A 24,921-nucleotide genomic window follows, 5' to 3' on the forward strand; every position below is an offset into this window, starting at 1 on the left:
GAGTCACACACATGCTTAGAAAAGTACCTATGGAAAGTATTATATATATATATTATCAATGTCATTATTATTCATCAGATGGAATGGGTGCTGAAGCTAGAAGTTACTGTTACAAAGTGTACTTTTTGCAGACCAAGTTTGGGCTTTTAAATTAAATATGTAAATGCTACATAGTGATATTAACATTATATATATATATAGAATTTTAGAGAAGAAATAACATTAAAGATTATTTAATTCAAGACTTATTTTTAAAGACAAGGTGAATGATATTTAGAAAGGTTGGATAATGGCTATGGAGCTAATAAATCTCAGAACTGGAATTCAAACCCAGGTCATTCAACGTGCCAGGTACTACACTGTATTTGAAAATGCAACAGTATGCAAGGCCCAAATAGGTCTTACCTCACAGAGTTTACAACATACCAGGAAAGATAGCTGGAAAGGCGGTGGTGTGTTACAATGGGAGAAATATGTGGTACAGTATTCCTAGGAGCCAATTAAGGCTTTCAAAGAAAGTGACTTGTGATTCGTTTCTTATATGATATAAACCAATACAATATTGTAAAGTAAAATAATAATAATAATAAATAAATAAAATAAAACACACAAATAAGAAAGTGACTTGAAGCTGAAATCTACCTGAGAAGTGGGAGTTAGACGGACGAAGGGGTATAATTAAAATACCTAAGGTCAAAGGAGAGCTGTGAAAGTGGCTTCAGAGTTGAGAAGAAGCAGAATTTGTTCTAAGAGTTGATATAGATTTTGTATATTTTAGCAAAGAATGTAGGAAAAGGGGGTGAATAGAAGTAGTAATATGGTGAGATTCTTTAGTGATATTGTAAACTATGGTTTATAGCATACTAAAAAGCAGAGACATTACTTTGTCAACAAAGGTCCATCTAGTCAAGGCTACGGTTTTTCCAGTAGTCATGTATGGATGTGAGAGTTGGACTATAAAGAAAGCTGAGCACAGAATTGATGCTTTTGAACTGTGGTGTTGGAGAAGACTCTTGAGAGTTCCTTGGACTGCAAGGAGATCCAACCAGTCCATTCTAAAGGAAATCAGCCCTGGGTGTTCATTACAAGGACTAATTTTGAAGCTGAATCTCCAAAATTTTGGCCACCTGATGTGAAGAGCTGACCCATTTGAAAAGACCCTAATGTTGGGAAAGATCGAAGGCAGGAGGAGGAAGGGGACAACAGAGGATGAAATGGTTAGATGGCATCATCGACTCAATGGACATGAGTTTGGATAAACTCTAGGAGTTGGTAATGGACAGGGAGGCCTTGCATGCTGCAGTTCATGGGATCACAAACAGCTGGACATGACTGAGCAATTGAATTGAACTGAACTGAAACTATGGTAAGAAATTTGGGCTTAATCCTAAAGGCAAGGAAAAGTATCAAAGCTTTTAAGCAGAGAGTCAAAATAGATTTTCACTGTTGGAGACTCTTTCTAAAAACCACAGGAGAAGAGACTGGGAAGGAAAAGATGAATCAGGGAGACCATTTAAGGGACAGTTGCACTTAAGAAAGAAAGCTAGATCTTCTGTCTAAAATTCTTTGTTCTTTTGAAGGCTATCACTGTAGAAAAGCAAGAAAAAAAAATTGGAATAAGAAAAATAAAGAGACTATACTATTTTTGCTCCCCTTAATAGATGTTCAACTCTTTTCATATAGATCACAGATTGTTAGTGAGAAATGACTTTGAGAAAACCAGCCTTTAAATTGTAGAGACAGGATACATGTCTTGCTCACATTCTATTAAATGGCAGAGTCAAAACTAAACCACAGATCTAACCTGTCAGCCTATCCCCTCCACCACAACATACTGAAATAAACTCCCTAGAAGGAAGACAGAACCATGGCAGTTACTGTTACTGCTAAGTCACTTCAGTTGTGTCCGACTCTGTGCAACCCCATAGACGGCAGCCCACCAGGCTCCCCTGTCCCTGGGATTCTCCAAGCAAGAACACTGGAGTGGGTTGCCATTTCCCTCTCCAATGCATGAAAGTGAAAAGTGAAAGTGAAGTCGCTCAGTTGTGTCCAACTCTTAGCGACCCCATGGACTGCAGCCTACCAGGTTCCTCCACCCATGGGATTTTCCAGGCAAGAGTACTGGAGCGGGATGCCATTGTCTTCTCCGACCATGGCAGTTACCCAGGGACAAAAAGACCCAGAATCTTGAGAAGATTCATCCTGAAAAGAGAAGCTTTAACAAACCCTGGTGGCCCAGCCATTTGCCAGAGCCTATGAAAAGTTGTTTCTCTGGAGGCTTTTGCCCTGAGTTTTGTCATATGGTCCTCTCTCCTCACAAGAAAATTCTCATCTAAAATTAGTTAAGATTAAATCTCAGTAAATAATGTAATTCAGTATGAAAAATAGTCTAATAATACATTTATTATAGACAACCATAATGAGTTACCAGTTGTTCTCAATCTAATTGGTAAGTAGTTCCAATAGTTAGGGAGAAAATTATATTAAGCTGAAGTCTTCCTGCCTATAATTTCTCCTAACTGGTCTGATGTCTTCCAAGTGCCCTTAAATGCATCTTGTCAATAAGCAGGGAGGAATTAAGAAAACTCTGCCTCTTAGAGCCTTCAAAACTAAGCTTTGGCTCATCTACCAGTTCACCAGAAAACACTGGGAGTTGAACCTGGATTTGGCAAATGAGCTCAGTTAATTCAGTTCACTTTAGGAGCAGATTTTTTATTTAAAATAACTCAGTTCTCTAAGTGTGCTTCCCTGGTGGCTCAGATGGTAAAGAATCTGCCTGCAATGCAGGAGACCTGGGTTCAATCCCTGGATCTGGAAGATCCCCTGGAGAAGGAAATGGGAACCCACTCCAGTATTGCTACCTAGAGAATTCCGTGGATAGATGTGCCTAGCAGGCTACAGTCCATGGGGTCCCGAAGAGTCAGACACAACTGAGCAACTTTCATTTTCACTTTCTTTCAGTTCTCTAATAGAGACTGTTTAAGATATGAACAACAAAGACATTAAATGCCCCAGAGTCACAGGAAACACATTCAGAGACAAGGCCTAGAAGCACACAGCAGTGACAACTAACCAAGCACCTGCTCCACTGCAACCCCTGGTTCTCTGAAGCCTTTCTGGAAGTGGACAACACCTCAGGTAGCCAAGGTAGGTTGCGTGTGCTTCAGTCATGTTTGACTCTTTGACACCTTATAAACTATAGCCCTCCTGGTTCCTCTGTCCATGTGATTTTCCAGGCAAAAATATTAGAGTTAGTTACCATGCGTTTCTCCAGGGGATCTTCCTGACCCAGGGATCAAACCCATGTCTCCTGCATTGGCAGGGAGAATTTTTACCACTAGAGCCACCTGGGAAGGTCACTTGTACCATTAGCCTAATAGGACTAAGACAGAACGAGCATGATAGTGACACAGTGACAAAATTCCCATATATTCTAGAACTGCATTCAACTTGAGGCTTGGTTGGAATTTATAAACACCCATCTCTTTTACTGAGTTCCCAAATCCTGCTCATCCCTGCAGTAAATAAGCCTCCTTTAGGCCTGGATGTGAAGGGAAAAGATTCAAATCTAAGATCCTCTGCAGATTATGCAAGTTTGGGTGTTCTCTTAGGAGAATGTCAAAATCTAAAATAAACTTGCCTTAAAACCCCAGACACTTTCCATAAAACAGGAATAGTCTTTAGCCAAAGGATTATTTACAGAAATACTATTATAAATATTGGCAAATTTTTAATCCAAAAAACCCAAATACTTTATTCACAGTTTCACTGTGAATTCACTTATTGCTGAATTCAGTATTCAATCCTCAGGATAGAGCCAGGGAAAAAGATTTCAGAGACTAGTGTTCCAATGGTGAATAACAAAAGCATCTATAATCCCTGACCTCCACAGCTCCAAGAGTTTACTTGATTGATTTTTGTTTTTATAGAAATAATATAGTGACACGCAAAAATGATTCCAGGATATGCATTTGCTAGTCTAAGTACTTAACAGCAAGGAGATCAAACCAGTCAATCTTAAAGGAAACCAATCCTGAATATTCATTGGAAGGACTGAGGCTGAAGCTGAAGTTCCAATACTTTGACCATCTGTTGTGAAGAGCCAACTCATTTGAAAAGACCCTGATGCTGGGAAAGATTGAAGGCAGGAAGAAAAGCGGCTGACAGAGGTTGAGATGGTTGGATGGCATCATCAATTCAATGGATATGAGTTTGAGCAAACTCTGGGAAATAGTGAAGGACAGGGAAACCTGCATGCTGCAATCCATGGGATTGCAAAGAGTTGGACACAACTGAGTGACTGAACAACAGCAAATGTTATCGTGTGTGTGTGTGTGTGTGTGTGCACGCATGTGCACAGACACATGCAGGGACTAAGCACTAGGATTTGCCACATTTCTGGGACAAAAGATATCAAGTTCTTTCCCAGTCCACCCTGGATAATACCCAGTTCAGTTCACAATGATTAGGTTCAGCTGATACCTCCTCAAGGATCATTAGCTCTTCTATCCAAAAGGTAGTAGAGGGGGCTATTGTTTCCAATTCTTCATTCCATCTTAGCTAGAGAATAATGCTTAATACTCACTTTGCCATATGACTTTGCTGAAACTCCCATAAGAGTAAGCCTATGTGACTTGGCCATGTGATTTGCTTCAGCCTTTACATTAGCAAATGTAATGTGAAAAGAGGTTTTAAACACAATTGGCTTCTGGCATATGTACCATCGTGATGAGAAAAACATGCCCCTAGGAGTTACTCATCCCAGAATGAGTTATGCGGAGCAGAACCAAACCCACCCTATAACCTAGAGCCTAGACCAGCAGGAGCCTCCCCAACCCATATACTCATAAGGCACAAAAATAAATGTCTATTGTTGTAAACTGCTAACAGCTTGTAAGCTTTTATAAAGTTATTTGTTCTATAGCCTTATTTCTGCAATAATATACAAGATTTTCCAGAATTAAATTAACAGTTCTGAAAAAACACACTCAAATTCAAAGGATATATAATTCCACACAAGCAAGTGAATGAGAAAAATAATCTTTATATTGTGTAAATAAGCTACATGAATTTAAATAGTCAATTAAATCATATACACATTTTTACTTTATGTATATCTTTCAGTAAGAGAAACAGATTGAAATGTGAAAGAAAATCCAAAAAAATAAATAAAAAAACAGGTTATCTAGTCAGGCCACTAATAAATACTAGCTGAAACCACACACTAGACTCTATCCTGCTATAAAATTCTTACTAAAAACCACAGTTTCTTTAAGATGAGTCAACCTTTCCTGATTTCTTCAGGAAAAATTTTGGTGGAAAATATTGCAATTTACTACAGATAATGTGTGTTGCTTTTATAATAATTGTAATGGTAGATGTTTTAATGGAGGGAGATGGTCCTTATCTCTAATAAGCTACTGAGCACTTTTTAAACTCAAAAAAAAAAAGTTACTGAGCTGACACATAAAACGGCCAATTTAATCATTTTAGACAAAACAAGAATCAATGGGAAATTCTGTACAATAAATTCAGTGGTAGAAAACTGCATCAAATGTCAAGGAAAGTGAAGTGGCTGGATCATAGATTTATCACAAATTCCTGGGGCTAGAAAAACCAAAGGATAAAGTACTACTCTATCTCCACCATGTACCAAGCCTTTCAAGTATAAGGATTCAAGAGCTATCTCCCATTTCCTGGGGCCCTGGATACAGGCTCTCCCAATAATTTACCAGACAGGGGCAAGCCTTGTCTTGAGAGATTGACAGGGATTACCCAATTAGTCACAAATCATGAAGCCCACCTACTCAGATCACTTTCCCAATATCAACTCTCAGAATCATGTAGAGTCTAACAACCTGTATTTGTCCTAACTCATCACTTCCTCTGACCTCATTTTTGTCTCAAGGAAATCTGCTCATTCTCCATAAAAACTCTTTCTCTAGTTTACCTTAAAAACCCACTGCCCTTTTAAATTTTTTGATGACAGACTCTAGTGGCTCATTAGATCCAGTGCAGACATTAAGCCAAGAATAATCCTCCCAGTGTGGCAAAGAAAGGACAAGTACAAAATTTAAGGTCTGTATTGAAATAGTCTAGCTCTCTAAATAATGTCAAAGATATCTTAGGCCACTTAAACCATGTAACAAAACTAAGTGATAGGTATTTTCCTACCTGCTTTTCCATCAAAGAAATGGAAATTCAGAGAGGCTAAATAACTTGGGGCTTCTCTGATAGCTCAGTTGGTAAAGGATCCACCTGCAATGCAGGAGACTTGGGTTTGATCCCTGGGTCAGGAAGATCCCCTGGAGAAGGGAGAGGCTACCCACTCCAGTATTCTGGCCTAGAGAATCAGACAAAACTGAGCAATTTTAACTTCAAATAACTTATCCAAATTCACAAAACTAATAAATGATGATGCTAGAATTTGAATTAAGTATCTTTTAAAAATACAGTTCAGATCCCAAGCTTCCTACTGTCAGCCTCGACTGCGCATGCTCTTCGCCTAGTGTGGGCCACAAGTTCAACCCTGCAGGAACCAAGCGGCTGCAACGCCGAGCCGAGGAGGCAGGAACCCGAAGGCAAGCAGGAGCTGGGTGAGGACCATGGCCGGGACCACTGTCATGGCCGCGATCGCCGTCACCGAGGCAATGAAGTGCAAGATCCAGGTTCTGCAGCAGCAGGCCGATGATGCGGAGGAGAGGGCCAAGCGCCTCCAGCAGAAAGTGGAGGGAGAAAGATGGGCCCGAGAACAGGCTGAGGCTGAAGTGGTCTCCTTAAAACCGTAGGATCCAGCTGGTTGAAGAGGAGCTGAACCGAGCTCAAGAGCGCCTGGCCACTGCGCTGCAAAAGCTGGAGGAAGCTGAGAAAGCTGCTGATGAGAGCGAGAGAGTTATGAAGGTTATTGAAAACCAAGCCTTAAAAGATGAAGAAAAAATGGAACTCCAGGAAATCCAACTCAAAGAAGCTAAGCACATTGCAGAAGAGGCACACAGGAAGTATGAAGAGGTGGCTCGCAAGTTGGTGATTACTGAGGGAGACTTGGAGTGCACAGAGGAGCGAGCGGAGCTGGCAGAGTCCCGTTGCCGAAAGATGGGTGAGCAAATCAGACTGATGGACCAGCACCTGAAGTGTCTGAGTGCTGCTGAAGAAAAGTACTCTCAAAAGGAAGACAAATATGAGGAAGAGATAAAGATTCTTACCGATAAACTCAAGGAGGCAGAGACTCGTGCTGAGTTTGCTGAGAGATCAGTAGCCAAGCTGGAAAAGACAATTGATGATTTGGAAGATAAACTGAAATGCACCAAAGAGGAGGACCTCTGTACACAAAGGATGCTGAACCAGACTCTGCTTGACCTGAATAAAATGTAGAGCACCCCAGCCCCGCCCTGCCGCTGCTCCTCCCTCTCACCCCGACTCCGACTCCACTGGGGCCAGCCTGCCCGAAGCTGACCTTTAAACGGAGGGCTGATCTTTAACTGGAAGGCTGCTTTCTCCTTTCGCCACCTCTCCCACCCCCCTACTCCTGTGTCCTTTTCGCCAAACAGTCTCTGCCTCTCCCCAGAGATTCCAGTTGGGCTAGAGGCTGAGCACCTTTGGGAACAACGTTTAAGGGAATGTGAGCACAATGCAAAGTGTCTTTAAAAGCATGTTGTGATGTACACATTTTGTAATTACCTTTTTTGTTCTTGATGTTACAACCATTTGTAAAAAAACATTCCAGATAATTCCGTAGAACTGAAGCAGCCGTCTAATCCCTTTCTCACTTTTGGAAGGTAACATTTCAGCTTAATGCATATTGCCTTCTCCAGAGAGAAAGGGAAAAGGTTTGGGCCTGCCTTACTGAGAGCCTAGCAGCCCAGAGAAAGGCTCCATTTGGGGAAACCTCATTGCCCTGTAAAAAAGTACCTGCCAAAGCAGAAAGATGATTCCAGAAGGAGTTAGCCAAAAAAAAAAAAAAGTGCTGTTCAGGTTTTCAGCTTTACGGTATCTTTGGACAACTTTTTTTTTTTTTTTCATCAGAAGTGACCAAACAATTAAGATGGTAAAACCTCTGAGACCAAATCCTTGTCCCAGCTCTACCCTGTTCCCAACTGCTCACAGAATGGATCATGTGCCCCTTATATTGAAGTGACCACTTATTTGCTCTCCTGCCTCCTTGAAAGAAAGGAAAGAAAATTATGTTTTGCCACTGATTTAGCCATATGAAACTCATCTCATCACCCTTTTCTGGGTCTGAAGCTGCTGTCTCTAAAAGTGTCATCTCACTGTGCTTTGTGTCCGTTAGTGCTGGAGAAATCTTGAAAAGCGTATGTACAAAAACTTGTAAATTTTTATATTTTGGAACTTTGCTTCTTTGGGGTTGAGGCAAACTGGTCACCCCTCTGCCTGTGAGAGCTCTCTACAGTCTGTGGGCTAGCAGTGTGCTGATCTTTTAAAGTTTCTTTCCCTACCCAATCCCCCTTTTTTGATGAGGTTTCAGTGAGGTCTGTTAGGGGTGCATCCTGCAGCTTAATTGGCTTAAAATGTTCTCTCCTTTGGTGTGGTCTCTTTGGGAACCAATTGGGAGGAAAAAAACCAATAGTGTAACTGTTTTGATACTGAAAATTGGTAAATGTCTTTTTGAAATAACCAGTCCCTCCAAAATAAATAAATCCAATATGACAAAAAAAAATAAAATAAAATAAATAAAAATAAAAATACAGTTCATATAAATCAGTCCCTTATTTTACAGGTATATCAGGACAATGCAGCTGGAAGGAAAAAGTCAACGACTGATTTGTAATCTTTGCTCTTGCCTCAAGGAAACCTGAAGAGTTAATCCCTGATTGAAATCTTCTTAGGTGACGAGACCTCCAGAGTTGGGGCTTCCATGAACTGAGAAGTTCTGTCCTCACACACTTTTGCTTTTTGTGACTACATACCTTGAAGTGTGGAGTGCCCAGGACATTAGTAAGCTGTGTGTTGAAGATAAAAGACCTCCACTATGTTGTCACCATGGATGTTGCATCTGTATCTCTTCTTAAAGCTAAGCACATATGGTGATGGATAAAATCCATGGATCTTGTGAGTTTGATTGTCAGTATGAACCCAATGCCAAGCTGCTGGTTTAGTACAATGGATTTTTCAAAGGCCAGAGAGGCTAATTTTGTCCCATAGCAAGCCCAGTGCAGAATCTTGATAAATATGGCCTCATGCCTCCTAAATCAATGGCTTCATGCTCTCTACCACATAACTACGACTCAAATGACTTCAATGTACCAAAATCATGCTTTTTAAAATTAGGTGAGGTTCTATATATATATTTCAGAAAACATTCTGTACTGGAAATAGTATTGCCTTTTTCTAGACCTTCCATATCATGTATTGTCTATATGGTACTTTTGGAAACTTAATTATCTTCTGCCTGATGTTCCTCTCTAACTGTTCTATGTCACACTTCCTTCCCCACTCACTAGACAGTGAATTATTAAAGGGCAAGAAACACAACTTACATTTCTCTAATCACTTTTAGTAGTGCCTACCTAGTCTCAGTTCAGTTCAGTTCAGTCGCTCAATCATGTCCGACTCTATATGACACCATGAACCTCAGCACACCAGGCCTCCCTGTCCATCACCAACTCCCGAGTACACCCAAACCCACATCCGTTGAGTCAGTGATGCCATCCAGCCATCTCATCCTCTCTCGTCCCCTTCTCCTCCTGCCCTCTATCTTTCCCACCATCAGGGTCTTTTCAAATGAGTCAGCTCTTCGCATCAGGTGACCAAAGTATTGGAGTTTCAGCTTCAAGATCAGTCCTTCCAATGAACACCCAGGATGGATCTCCTTGCAGTCCAAGGGACTCTCAAGAGTCTTCTCCAACACCACAGTTCAAAAGCATCAATTCTTCGGTGCTCAGCTTTCTTTATAGTCCAATTCTCACATCCATACATGACCACTGGAAAAACCATAGCCTTGACTAAATGGACCTTTCTTGGCAAAGTAATGTCTCTGCTTTTTAACATGCTGTCTAGGTTGGTCATAACTTTCCTTCCAAGGAGTAAGCGTCTTTTAATTTCATGGCTGCAATCACCATCTGCAGTGATTTTGGAACCCAAAAAATCAAAGCCTGACACTGTTTCCACTGTTTCCCCATCTATTTGTCATGAAGTGATGGGGCCAGATGCCATTATCTTAGTTTTCTGAATGTTGAGCTTTATCCCAACTTTTTAACTCTCCTCTTTCACTTTCATCAAGAGGCTTTTTAGTTCCTCTTCACTTTCTGCCATAAGGGTGGTGTCATCTGCATATCTGAGGTTATTGATATTTCTCCTGGCAATCTTGATTCCAGCTTGTGCTTCTTCCAGCCCAGCATTTCTCATGATGTACTCTGCATAGAAGTTAAATAAGCAGGCTGACAGTATACAGCCTTGTCATACTCCTTTTCCTATTTGGAACCAGTCTGTTGTTCCATGTCCAGTTCTAACTGTTGCTTCCTGACCTGCATACAAGTTTCTCAAGAGGCAGGTCAGGTGGTCTGGTATTCCCACCTCTTTCAGAATTTTCCACACTTTATTGTGATCCACACAGTCAAAGGCTTTGGCATAGTCAATAGAGCAGAAAACTTGACATTTACAGAGTACTCAATATAGGGCTTCATTCGTAAGGCACAATGAAGATTTTTAAACCTGTAATGGAATAGGTTCAGACGTCTCTAGTTAAAAAACATTTTCTGTTTAAACACAAATGATACAGCAGGTCTAATTAAATTGAACTTTTATTGGAAAGATAATTTTGAGTCAAAACTTTCGACCTTGAGAAGAAAGGTCCTGGAATCCTCAGTAAGCAAATTATTAGGTATAATTGTTATTTAGTCACTAAGTCATGTCCAACTCTCTATGATACCCAAGGACTATAACCTGTCAGAATCCTCTGTGCATGGGATTTCCCAGGCAAGAATACTAGAGTAGGTTGCCATTTTTTTCTACAAGGCATCTTTCTGACCCAGGAAACAAACTCATGTCTCCTGCACAGGCAGGTAGGTTCTTTACCACTGAAACACCAGGGAAGCCCATTAGATACATAAGGAAGACAAAAATAGAATCCTTGGTATCAAGGGTCAAATTCCAAAGCATACTATTTTTTATTTGGCTAAATACGATCTTATGATAAAGTCACAAAATGTGTTTTCCTCTAAAATGTTGTATGTTTTCTTCTCTAATTCTTTGATTGGAGCTGAGGTAGCAAGTTTACTTCTGTTTCATTTCAGTTCAGTCACTCAGTCATGTCTGACTCTTTGCAACCCCATGAACTGCAGCTTGTCAGGCTTCCCGGTCCATCACCAACTCCCATAGCTTGTTCAAATTCATGTCCATCGAGTCAGTGATGCCATCCAACCATCTCATTCTCTGTCATCCCCTTCTCTTCCTGCCTTTAATCCTTCCCAGCATCAGGGCCTTCTCTGAAGAGTCAGTTCTTCACACCAGGTGGCCAAAGTATTGGAGCTTCAGCTTCAGCATCATATCCTTCTAATAAATATTCAGCATTGATTTCTTTAGTATTAACTGATTTGATCTCCTTGCAGCCCAAGGGATTCTCAAGAGTCTTCCCCAACGCCGTGGTTCAAAATCATCAATTTTTTGGCACTCAGCTTTCTTTATGGTCCAACTCTCATATCCATACATGACTACTGGAAAAACCATAGCTTTGACTAAAGGGACCTTTGCCAGTACAGTAATGTCTCTGATTTTTAAATGCTGTCTAGGTTGGCCACACCTTTTCTTCCAAGGAGAAAGTGTCTTAATTTTATGGCTGCAGTCACCATCTGCAGTGATTTTGGAGCCCAAAAAACTAAACTCTGTCACTGTTTCCCCATCTATTTGCCATGAAGTAATGGCACCAGATAACATGATCTTAGTTTTCTGAATGCTGAGCTTTCAGCCAACTTTTCATTCTCCTCTTTTACTTTTATCAAGAGGCTTTTCAGTTCTTCTTCACTTTCCACCATAAGGTGGTGTCATCTGCATTGTGTGGTAGTTTGAAAATTCTTTGGCATTGCCTTTCTTGGAGATTGGAATGAAAACTGACCTTTTCCAGTCCTGTGGCCACAGCTGAGTTTTCCAAATTTGTTGGCATATTGAGTGCAGCACTTTCACAGCATCATCTTTTAGGATTTGAAATAGCTCAACTAGAATTCCATCACTCACTAACTTTGTTCATAGTGATGCTTCCTAAGGTCCATTTGACTTCATATTCCAGGATGTCCAGCTCTAGGTGAGTGATCAAACCATCGTAATTGTCTGGGCCATTGAGATCTTTTTTGTTTAGTTCTTCTGTGTATTCTTGTCACCTCTTCTTAATATTGTCTGCTTCTGTTAAGTCCATACCATTTCTGTGCTTTATTGTGCCAATTGCCCAGTTCTATTCCTGGGTCAGGAAGATCTGCTGGAGAAGGGATATGGTGCCCCACCCAGTATTCTTAAGCTTTCCTTGTGGCTCAGCTGGTAAAGAATCCACCTGTAATGCAGAAGACCTGGATTACATCCCCAGGTTGGAAAGATCCCCTGGGTAAAGAAAAGGCTATGCACTCCAATATTCTGGCCTAGAGAATTCCATGGACTTTATAGTCCATGGGGTCGCAAAGTGTTGGCCAAGATTGAGTGACTTTCACTTGCATGAAATATACCCTTGGTATATCTAATTTTGTTGGAGAGGTTGCTAGTCTCTCCCATAACATTGTTTTCCTCTATTTCTTTGCATTGATCACCTAGGAAGGTTTTCTTATCTATCCTTGCTATTCTTTGGAACTCTGCATTCAAATAGATGTATTTTTCCTTTTCTCCTTTGCCTTTTACCTCTCTTCTTTTCTCAGCTATTTGCAAGGCCTCCTCAGACAACCATTTTGCCTTTTTGCATTTCTTTTTCTTGGGGATGGTCTTGATCCCACTTCCTGCACAATGTCACAAACCTCCGCCCATAGTTCTTCAGGCACTCTGTCTATCAGATCTAATCCCTTGAATCTATTTCTCACTTCCACTGTATAATCCTAAGAGATTTGATTTAGGTTATACCTGAACGGTCTAATGGTTTTCCCTAATGTCTTCAATTTAAGCCTGAATTTGGCAATAAGGAGTTCATGATCTGAGCCACAGTCAGCTCCTGGTCTTATTTTTGCTGACTGTATAGAGCTTCTCCATCTTTGGCTGCAAATAATATAATCAATTGGATTCCAGTATTGACCATCTTGTGATGTCCATGTGTAGAGTCATCTCTTGTGTTGTTAGAAGAGGGTGTTTGCTATGACCAATGTGTTCCCTTGGCAAAACTCTGTCACACCTTTGTATAACAAGTCATCTTTATTTGCAATCAGCCTCTCTGATGTCAGCATATCTCTGAAGTGGATTTTTGTTGACAATGCCTTATGCAAAGTTAGTACTAAGAACAGTGGTTTTCTATAGCATATTCTGAAATGACAGAATTGTTTTCCTTTTAAATAGAATGATGGTACTTTTTTCCCAAATAAACTATTATTATTTACTCCTAGACTAAATTTTCAGCTAATGAAAACTTTTATTCCTCAAAGATGATATTCAATAGCTGGATGATTATTTTTTTTAATCATCTAGTAGCTTTTATCAAGATCAGTACCTTGACCAAGTTTTCTAATCATTCTTTAAAATTTTCAAGTGAGTCTTTTGAATTCATTTGTAACTGAAATAGAAAGTGGCTAGGATATAGAAATAGCTGTATTTCTGTAAGTGTTCTAATGTATAAAGTCACGCTGAAGCAACAATGTAATTTAACAGCATTATAGGAAATTACTGAAATTCCACCTAGAAGTATTGGAAGTATATAGAAATACTCCCCTAGAAGTATTGGAAGAGATTAAGCTTGTATAGTATATATTTAACCCTGTCTTTTCATGCATAAATTTGGAAAAGATTATTTTCTCTAGAAATGGTATTTATAATCAATAATTTGAATGATCATTAAAGGATTCTTCTGGGAAAATTAAGTATATATGGGTGATTATCTTAATATAAAAGTGTTACAATCAAAATATAATAAAGTAATATTTATAGAGGTAAAACTTTTAACATGCTCAGCAGTATAGAAGGGTGTTTCTTAAAGTATTTTCAAAGACACTGTACTTCAATTTTGTGATATATGTTAAAAACTGATAATGATAGCTGTCAAATATGAGAGAGGAAATAAAACTTTTTAAAGCAGAAAACTATAAAATAGAAATCATAGTGTTGAAACAACCAACCTCACATATCGCAATAGCTCCAGCAGCATCACTATATTATAAATTTGTAGTCGCTACTGGTTATGATAACTAACCTTAGTCAGTGTTCTCATTAATTGGATTAAATATAGGTTTGTTGATGAATGAAAGGAAGTGTACACTAGATTTATGCCCCACCTCAAATTTTTTAAAAATAAATTTCAGCATTTAAAGAAGCAAGTCTCCAGAATCTTGAAGATACTTGTAAGCAAAACTCATTATAACACTACAAAAATCAGATGTCAGTCTCATCATAGAAAACACAAATTAAATTTCAAAGCTAAAACTAAAGAAGAACTTTGTTATTTGTCATTATGAAGACATAAAATCCTTAAGTCCTATAATAATTAAGTATTCTATAATTATCAACTAAAATAGAATAGCAAACATGATATAGCAAATTACAGAAAATAAATAAAAATGGTCAAATAAAAATAAATATGGTTATAATATCATGTTTTTTTAAGGTATTTTCATTGAAACTACTTTCAAGCAGATAATAAGTTATAGAATATTGAGGCAGAGTTTCTTGCTTTTCTGAAACAAGATAAATCCAAAAATACTTCCAAATATGCTTTGAGAAATATAGCAATAGAAGCATTGTTGGATAAGTTACCAAGTACAATTTTGAAATGAAAATGAAATATAGATGTATACATTCTAAGAAGTATGTTTCAGAATAATTTATAGCTTGATTTGTTTTAAAATAAAATGCAAATCAGGACCTCCATTTACTTCCATACTTGAGTTTTTCTGTTGTTGCTGTTTAAAAAATACCAATACCGGTCCCAAGATTTTTCTAAAATTCCCAGATTTGTCAGTCCTTGGTGAGCCTCACTACATCACAGATGTCTGAACTTCAAAAGGTTCATTCCTCGTAAAGTCCTTCAGTCCAAGAGGAGACAACATCTCTATAAGAATTGGAGCTTTTCAAATCTGCCCACTGAAAAAAAATGTCAGTGGATTAAAGTTTTACTTCTGGCCATGATGGATTATCTGTAACTAGATTTATCCTTGCACAAAACAAAATAAAACAAAAACAAAAACACTGGGTATCAGGCACTGAAGAACAATGGTCTCTGAGAGACAAAATTTAAATTCAGTGACTTCTGTGATTGCCTAGCCTACAGCCTTGAGTTTCCAGAAGGAAACATCACAAGGAGGTTCCACCAGATGACAAGACAGAGCTAGGGATCCAGCCAAATGGCACGAGTATACAGGACAAAGTGATGGATAGCAGAGGCCTGCATGGAGACAACTCTGGATATCTGTATAATAATGCTGCCAAAACTCAGGGGAAAAGAGTAAATCTTTAAGAGAGCAGGCGAGCAGGAAAACATGTTACATACATCAGAGCAAAATAATAATGATGACAGAAAATGTTACTATGAAAAAAATGCAAGCAAGAAGACAATGAAACAACATCTTCCAACCCCTGAAAGAAGAACTAAAATTCTATACTCAACAAAGCAAACCTCAAAAATATAGGCAAAATAAATAATTGTTTAGGTATACAAAAACAATTTATTACCAATGGAACTGAACTAAAGCAAGTGTTATAGGAGGGACTTCAGGTTGAAGAAATATGACATTAGTTGGAAATAAAAATCTACTCTAGGATTTTTGAACCAGAGCATCATTGATATTGGACACCATAATCGTTTTAGGGTGAGATGAGGCAGGGTGAATCCTATTCATTACAAAATGTTTATCAATATCCCTGACCTCGACCCACTGGATACCAGTAGCTTCACTACCACCTTTATTGTGACAATCAAAAATATCTCCAGACATTACCAAATGTCAGCTGATGGGTAAAACTACCTCTTAATCAGAATTACTAATATCTACAAGGGCCAGATCCAACCAGTCCATTCTAAAGGAGATCAGCCCTAGGTGTTCTTTGGAAGGAATGATGCTAAAGCTGAAACTCCAGTACTTTGGCCACCACATGCGAAGAGTTAACTCATTGGAAAAGACTCTGATGCTGGGAGGGATTGGGGGCAGGAGCAAAAGGGGATGACAGAGGATGAGATGGCTGGATGGCATCACCAACTCGATGGATGTGAGTTTGAATGAACTCCGGGAGATGGTGATGGACAGGGAGGCCTGGCGTGCTGCGATTCATGGGGTCGCAGAGTTGGACATGACTGAGTGACTGAACTGAACTGAACTGAACAAGGGCCAGAAGAGAACTGGCTATGATAATTACATAACTAAATATGTAAGATTTTCTCTTACTACTTAAATCTCCATAAAAATATTTGATTACTTTTTAAAACTTAACAGTCTAATCTGTATTTTCTTCCATATATTTAAAATATATTTTAAGAGCATAAAGGCCAAGAAGTGTGAGATAGGGTTTTTCTATAAAACAAGTAACATAACATTATTTGAAATTAGACTACAATAAGTTCAAGATGTATTCTATAAACTTTAAACACTGAAATAGCACAACAATAACTTTGAGCTAACAAGTTAACAAATGAGATAGAACAGAATCATTAAAAATTCAATTCAAGGAGAATGCAGAAAAAGAGAAAGGAAAAAACAAACAGATGTTAACAGAAAAGGAATAAAAAGTTGATTAACTCTCAGTTATTATATTAAATTTAAATGATCTAAATAGCCTAATTAGAAGACACAGCTTTGCAGATTGAATGAAAAAGCAATACCATACCATATGTTGCCTAGAGAAAACTCATTTTATTATAAAAACACAAATTCCTTGACAATAACAGGATAGAAAATGTTGTACATGCTAACACTTGTACAGAATAAAACCTAGAGTGATAGCATCAATGTCAAAGTAAATGTTAAAGCAAAAATACATTGCCAGGGATAAAGAAGTTTACTTCATAATAATAATTTTTTAAATGTCATAAGAGTTCTAAACATTTATGGGCCAAATAATAAAACTTGTAAAATGCATGATACAACTCCAAGGAGAAGAGACAAACCTATAACTATAATCAGAGATTTCAATTATCCTCTTTCAAAAATTGATTAAAAAAAAAGAATTGACAAAAATATCAGTGAAGACAGAGAAGATATAAAATACATTATTAATCAAAAAAAAACCACAAGTAACAAATAGTGGTGAGGATGTGGGGAAAGGGGAACCCTTATACATTCTTGAAGGGAATGCAAGTTGGTGTAACCACTGTGTAAAACAGTACAGAGGTTTCTCAAAAATCTAAGAATAGAACTACCATATGACCAGCAATTCCACTCCTGGGTATTTATCTGAGGAAAAAAGAAGGAAGAAAAACAGAAAAAAAAGATAAACTCACTCCAATGTTCATAACAGTGTTATTTACAATTGTCAATATATGGAAGCAACCAGTTTTGATCAACAGATGAATGGATAAAGAAAATGTGATATAAATACATATATATACATATACACACATATATATCTCACATACACATACACAGTGGAATACTACCTAGTCAAAAAAAAGGATCAAATATTGCCATGTGCATGTGTGTGTGTGTGTGTGTGTCTGTATATATATATACATGCATGTGTGTGTGCTAAGCCATATGCAACAATATGGATGGACTGAGAGATTATTCTGAGTGAAATAAATCAGAGAAAGACAAATAGTATATGATATCACTTATATGTGGAATCTAAAAATTAAAAGTAGCAAATATAACAAAAAAGAAACACACTCATACAGTGTGTGCTCATAGATATAGAGTACAAACTAGTGGTTACCAGTGGAGAAAAGGAAAGAAGGAGGAACAAGGTAAGAGTAAGAGATAAAGTTCAGTTCAGTCACTCAGTCGTGTCTGACTATTTGCAACCCCATGGAGTGAAGCACGACAGCTTCCCTGTCCATCACCAACTCCCATAGCTTGCTTAAACTCAAGTCCATCAAGTCGGTGATGCCATCCAACCATCTCATCCTGTCGTCCCCTTCTCCTTCTGCCTTCAATCTTACCCAGCATCAGGGTCTTTTTCAAGTGAGTCAGTTCTTCACATCAGGTGGGCAAACTATTGGAGTTTCAGCTTCATCATCAGTCCTTCCAATGAATATTCAAGACTGATTTTCTTTAGGTTTGGCTGGTTTGATCTCCCTGCAGTCCAAGGGACTCTCAAGAGTCTTCTCCAACACCGCAGTTCAAAAGCATCAGTTCTTTGGGGCTCAGTTTTCTTTATAGTGCAAATCTCACATCCATACATGACCACAGGAAAAACCATAGCTTTGACTGTAAGGACCTTTGTAGGCAAAGTAGTGTCTGCTTTTTAATATGCTGTCTAGGTTGGTAGAGCTTTTCTTTCATGGCTGCAGTTACCATCTGCAGTGATTTTGGAGCCCAAAAAAGTAAAGTCTGTCACTGTTTCCATTGTTTCCCCATCTATTTGCCATGAAGTGATGGGACCAGATGCCATGATCTTCGTTCTTTGAATGTTGAGTTTTAAGCCAGCTTTTCACTCTCCTTTTTCTCTTTCATCAAGAGGCTCTTTAGTTCCTCTTCACTTTCTGCTGTAAGAGTGCTGTCATCTGTGTATCTGAGGTTATTGATATTTCTCCTGGCAAACTTGATTCCAGCTTGTGTTTCACCCAGGCCAGCATTTTGCATGATATACTCTACAGAGAAGTTAAATAAATAGGGTGAAAATATACAGCCTTGAAGTGCTCCTTTTCCAATTTGGTCCATGTCTGGTTTTAACTGTTGCTTCTTGACGTGCACACAGATTCCTCAGGAGGCAGGTAAGGTGGTCTGGTATTCCCACCTCTTTAAGAATTTTCCACAGCTTGTTGTGATCCACACGGTCAAAGGCTTTGGCATAGTCAATAAAGCAGAAATAGATGTTATTTTCTGGAATTCTCTTGTGTTTTCAATGATCCAATGGATGTTGGCAATTTGATCTCTGGTTCCTCTGTCTTTTCTAAATTCAGCTTGAAAATCTGGAAGTTCTTGGTTGATGTACTGTTGAAGTTTGGCATGGAGAATTTTGAGCATTACTTTCCTAGCATGTGAGATGAGTGCAATTGTGCAGTAGTTTGAACATTCTTTGGCATGGCTTTTCTTTGATATTGGAATGAAAACTGACCTTTTCCAGTCCTGTGGCCACTGCTGAGTTTTCCAAATTTGCTGGCATATTGAATGCAGCACTTTCACAGCATCATCTTTTGGGATTTGAAATAGCTCAACTAGAATTCCATCACCCCCACTAGCTTTGTTCATAGTGATGCTTCCTAAGGCCCACTTGACTTCATATTCCAGGATGTCTCATCTAGGTGAGTGATCACACCATTGTGGTTATCGGGGTCATTAAGTTCTTTTTTGTATAGTTTTTTCTGTTATTCTTGCCACTTCTTCTTCATATCTTCTGCTTCTGTTAGATCCATACCAGTTTTGTCCTTTTTTGTGCCCATCTTTGCATGAAACGTTCCCTTTGTATCTCTAATTTTCTGGAAGAGATCTCCAGTCTTTCCCCTTGCTATTGTTTTCCTCTATTTCTTTGCAAAGAACAGAATGAAAAGGCAAAAGGGATTAAGAGGCACAAACGGTTAGGCAAAAAAATTAATTCGATACAAGGATATATAGTACAACACAGGTAATACAGTCAAAATTGTACAGCAACTATAAATAGAAAATAACCTTTGAAATTGTCAGTTTGAAACTTATATCATTTGTACGTCAAGCTATACTTAAATGAAAGAAAACATTTGTTTTCTTTCAAATGTTTTCTTTCATTTAAGTATAGTTTGATGTACAGAGTCACAATTTTTAAATGTTATATTCCATTTATGCAAAAACTAATTACATATACCTAAATAAAAGAAAAAACATTGTTTTCTTTTATTTAGGTATAGTTTGTTGTACGATATGTTGGAGTCACAATTTTTAAATGTTATATTCCATGTATAGTTGCTATAAAATGTAGACTGTATTCCATGCTTTGTACTATATATCCTTGTAGTTAATTTATTCTATACCTAATATTTTGTACCTCTTAATCTCTTACTCTTATCTTATTCTTCATCCCATCCTTCTTCACACTGGTAACCACTAGTAAAGAATCTGTCTGTAATGCAGGAGACCTGGGTTCGATCCCTGGGTGGGGAAGATCCCTTGGAGAAAGAGATGGCAACCTATTCCAGTATTCTTGCCTAGATAATCCCATAGACAGAGTAGCCTTGCAGGCTACAGGCCATATGGTCACACAAAGAGTCAGACATGACTGAAGTGACTTAGCAAGTGCACTCACACACATATACACACAAACACATATATATATATAATTAATCAACTTAGAGGAGTCAAGGTGGCAGAGGAGTAGGAGGATGTGGAGTTCATCTCTCCCCACAAATGCATCAGGAGTACATCTGCAAAGGAACAGTTCTCACAGAGGACCTGCTGAAGACTAGCAAGGACTTTGGACACCTAAAAGGACAAAAAAAGATTCCCATATAACTGAATAGGATGAAAGAGAGAAGGGAAGAGGAAGAGGAGCGAAAGCAGGATGGGACCTGAACTCTGGGGGAGAGCTGAAGGACAGAAAAGCTCCCCGAATCCACAGCAGTCCCCTCACCAGTAGAGGGATAAGTTGGGACAGAAGGGGAGCTTCATGGACTATCAGAGAACATAGCAACTGATCTGTGGCAGGCAGGACAGAGTGAGACTGAGACCTACACAGATGGTCCTTAACAGCCCTCTGTGCCATACCTGAGAAAAGTCTGCTGGTGTAGATGAGGACTAGATGCTGGAATGCAGAGGTGGGGCTGAAGCCATAGTTGAGTGACAGTAGCCATGAAACTAAGGAAAAACAGCTAAAATATCTCCTTGTAGCTCAGAAATTGCAGATTGACACCCCCCAACTTGTTTTGTAAACACAGCACCAACAGAATAACTGAACAGATAACAAGTTCTCTCACAGCCAAAACAGGTCTAGCTTTAGCAACTGTAGGCTTTGTGAGCACATATATATGGATGTTTGGCCAGGCCAGAGTCTCAGCTTCTCCATAGTACCCACAAAGGGTTCAGATCCATGATTATTACAATCTCAGCACCTGATTTCAGTAGCTCTGTGGTGGCCTGGTGAAAATACCTGACAGACACCAGGAACAATTACCAGCATACCCATGGTTAAGGTGGGACCAAGAGAATTGCCAAAAATAAATGTTCATACAATGGTAAAAAGTGACACAACAGAGAATACCTACAGGTAACTAGCTCCAGAGGATAAATATTCAGTGGCTTCTCTCCCAGTAGAGTGTTCAAATCCTGGATAACTTTCACCTCAGGTCAGTAACACAGCTCAGAAACAGATCTGGGGGCCTCTATTCCAACAACTAGGGAGCAGACCCTGCCCCTGACATGGCAATGATGACCACAGAGCAAAACGGAGGTGCTGTTTAATATCCAGAGCAGGCTTTTGTCACTACAATATCAATATATAAAACAAATGTTAACAGCCATAAAAGATGAAATCATGCCTAAATGACACATTGGACCAAATGATCTTAATTAATATTTACAGAGCATTCCACCCAAAAGCAGCACAATACACATTCTCCCTAAGTGTACCTGGAACATTCTCCAGAATAGATCATATCTTGAGCCACAAATCAAGCCTTGGTAAACTTAAGAAACTTGAAATCATATCAAGCATCTTTTCTAATCACAGTGCTATAAGATTAGAAATCTATTATAGGAAACTAAGCTGTAAAAAGCACAAACATGAGGAGGCTAAACATTGGTACTAAACAACCAATAGGACACTGAAGATATCAGAAGAAATCAAAAAATATCTGGAGACAAATGACAATGAATACACAACAATCCAAAACATATGGTATGCTGCAAAAACAGTTCCAAGAGGATAGTTTATAGCAATACAATCTTACCCTAGGAAACAAAAAGTCACAAATAAACAACCTAATCTTACACATAAAGCAACTAGAGAAAGAAGAATAAACAAAACGGAAACAGAAGTGAAGTCACTCAGTCGTGTCCAACTCTTTACAACCCCATGGACTCTAGCCTACCAGGCTCCTCCGTCCATGGGATTTTTCAGGCAAGAGTACTGGAGTGGGTTGCCATTTCCTTCTCCAAACAAAACAAAACCCAAAGTTAGTAGAAAAAGTGATATCATAAAGATCAGAGCAGAAATACACGAAAAAGAAATGAAGGAGACAATAGAAAATATCAACAAAACTATAAGCTGGTTCATTGAGAAGATAAATAAAATTGAAAAACCATTAGCCAGACTCATCAAGAAAAAAAAGAAAAAAGGAGAAGACTCAAACCAATGAAACTAGAAATGAAAAAGGAGAAGCTACAACAGATGAGGCAGAGCTACACGGACTCAAAGGAGACTACCATAAGCAACTATTAATAATTTCAGTGGGCTCTGGATTATAGAGACTATATCTAACAAAATGGACCACCTAGAATAAATGGATAAATCCTTAGAAAGGTACAACCTTAGAAGACTGAGCCCAGGAAGAAATAGAAAATATGAACAGACTAATCTCAAGTACTGAAATTGAAACAGTGATTGTAAAACTCCCAAAAAACAAAAGTCCAGGACAAAAATGACTTCAAAGACAAATTCTATCAAACATATAGAGAAGAGTTAAAACTTATCTTTCTGAAATTTTTTCACACATCAAAGAAAAAAGAGAAAAGTGGCTTGAAGTAAATGAAAAATTTTAAAACATATCAAAATGTAAGGAATGCTGATGAAACAGGAATTAGAGGGAAATTCATAGCTTTGAATGTCTATATTAGAAAAAAATTAAAAGTCTCAAATCAATGACCTCAACTTTCACCTTAAGAAACTAGAAAAAGAGCAAAGTAAGCCCAAAAGAAGAACAACAGAAATTACAAATGTCATAATTTTAAACAGTGAAATTGTAAAACAATCAAGAATAATCAATGAAATAAAAACTGACAACATTATTAAGAAGATCAATATGTGTGTATTAGTTGCTCAGTCATGCCTGACTCTTTTCAACACCATGGACTGTAACCCACCAGGCTCCTCTGTCTGTGGAAATCTTGAGGCAAGACTACTGGAGTGGGTTGCCATTTCCTTCTTCAGGGGATCTTCCTGAGACAGGGATTAAACACAGGTCTCCTGCATTGCAGGCATATTCTTTACCATCTGAGCCACCAGCAAAGCCCTAGAAGATCAATAAGTGGATAAATCTTTAGCCAACTTGATCAGTAAAAAAGAGAGAAGACACAAGTTGCCAATAAGAATAAAACAGCACAATATCAGATTCAACTGATATAAAAAGGATTATAAGAGAATAATACTAAGAATTTTATTCTGATAAATTGGCAATTTTGAAAGGAATACAATTCTTAAAAGACACAAATAAGTCTCAGGAAGAAAAAGATAACCAAAGTAGTTCTATGTCTAATAAAGAAGTTTACTTTATGCTTGAAATCTATCCCACTAAGGAAAGATTCTACTCACATGACTTCACTAATGAAGTCTACTAAATATGTAAGGAAGAAATATACATATATACATATATATAAATATATATTCTCTCAGAAAATTGAAGAGAAGAGAGTTATTCCTCTCTTAGTCCATGAGAACAGCATTATCCAGATACCCAAACCAGTAAAGATACCAAAAATTGTCAATTTCCCTCATAAGCTTATATGTAAAAATTCTAAATAAAGTTTTAGTAAATTGAATCTAAACATATATAAAAATAATAGCACATCATAAACAAGCAGAGTTCATCCCAGATGGCAAGGTTTTTTGAAATTGCAAAAATAAACCTGTAATTCATCAAAATAACAAGTTTTAAAAGAAATGTATGTGTATATATGTATATGATTATATCAGTATATGAAGAAAAAAGTATTTGACAGAAACCAACATCCATTCTTGTTAAAAGCTAGAAATCTCTGAATATAGTTGAACACCATCATTCTCATAAAGTATTCAACACATCTACAAAGAATCTACATCTAACATCAAACTTAATTGTGGAAGACTGATTGTTTTTCCTTCTAATACCAGAAGCACAACAAAGATGTCAGCTCTCTGAACTCTATTCTACATTATATTTGAGGTTCTAGTCAATGCAATAAGACAAGTAAAACAAAACAAAAATCATTCAGATGGGAAAAGAAGTAAAACTATCATTTTTCTAAGACAACATGGTTGTCTACATAAGGATTATAAACTTTACAGAGTCTATATAAAGTTCCTATAATTATTAAGTGGGTTTATAAGTCTGAAGAATACAAATATCAATTGTATTACTATATAATAACAAAATAATCAGAAATTGAAGCTAAAAACAAAACTGCTTACAATGGCACAATACTTATTAAATATTTAGGAATAAATCTGACAAAAGATAAACAAAGCTAACACACTAAAACTGCAAGACATTGTTGAGTGACATTAAAGAAGACCCAAATAAATACACACAGATGCCATGTTTATGGGTCAAAATGGTCAGTACCACTAAGACATCGGTTGCTTCCAAAACGATCAATATTAGGCCTATTTGCAAAAATTCAATGCATTTTTTTCCAAAACACAGCAGATATTTAAAGATAAATTAGTAACTGACTCTCAAATTCATATGCAAATGCAAAGGACCTAAAATGTTCTAAATAATTTTGTAAAAAGAAAAACAATTTTGGAAGGCTAACACTT

At 37.9% G+C, this 24,921-nt stretch overlaps 1 protein-coding gene across 1 annotated transcript; it reads left to right on the top strand.

Annotated features, from left to right (window-relative positions):
- Window positions 1-4,131: 4,131 nt before the first annotated feature.
- On the top strand, window positions 4,132-8,528 carry LOC147361323 (uncharacterized). Its single transcript, XM_086328434.1, has one exon. It carries the CDS (start codon window positions 6,895-6,897, stop codon window positions 7,369-7,371), a length of 477 nt encoding a protein of 158 aa, XP_086184560.1. The 5' UTR covers window positions 4,132-6,894; the 3' UTR covers window positions 7,372-8,528.
- The last annotated feature ends 16,393 nt before the right edge of the window (window positions 8,529-24,921 follow it).

This window comes from Bos grunniens, chromosome 12 (assembly GCF_055505025.1).
Source record: "Bos grunniens cultivar Pamir isolate PY7600 chromosome 12, Bosgru_T2T1.0, whole genome shotgun sequence".
Classification (NCBI taxonomy): Eukaryota; Metazoa; Chordata; class Mammalia; order Artiodactyla; family Bovidae; genus Bos; species Bos grunniens.

Excerpts from the sequence above, each read along its gene's own strand:
- LOC147361323 (XM_086328434.1), top strand. The coding sequence starts at position 6,895 with ATGAAGGTTATTGAAAACCAAGCCTTAAAAGATGAAGAAAAAATGGAA.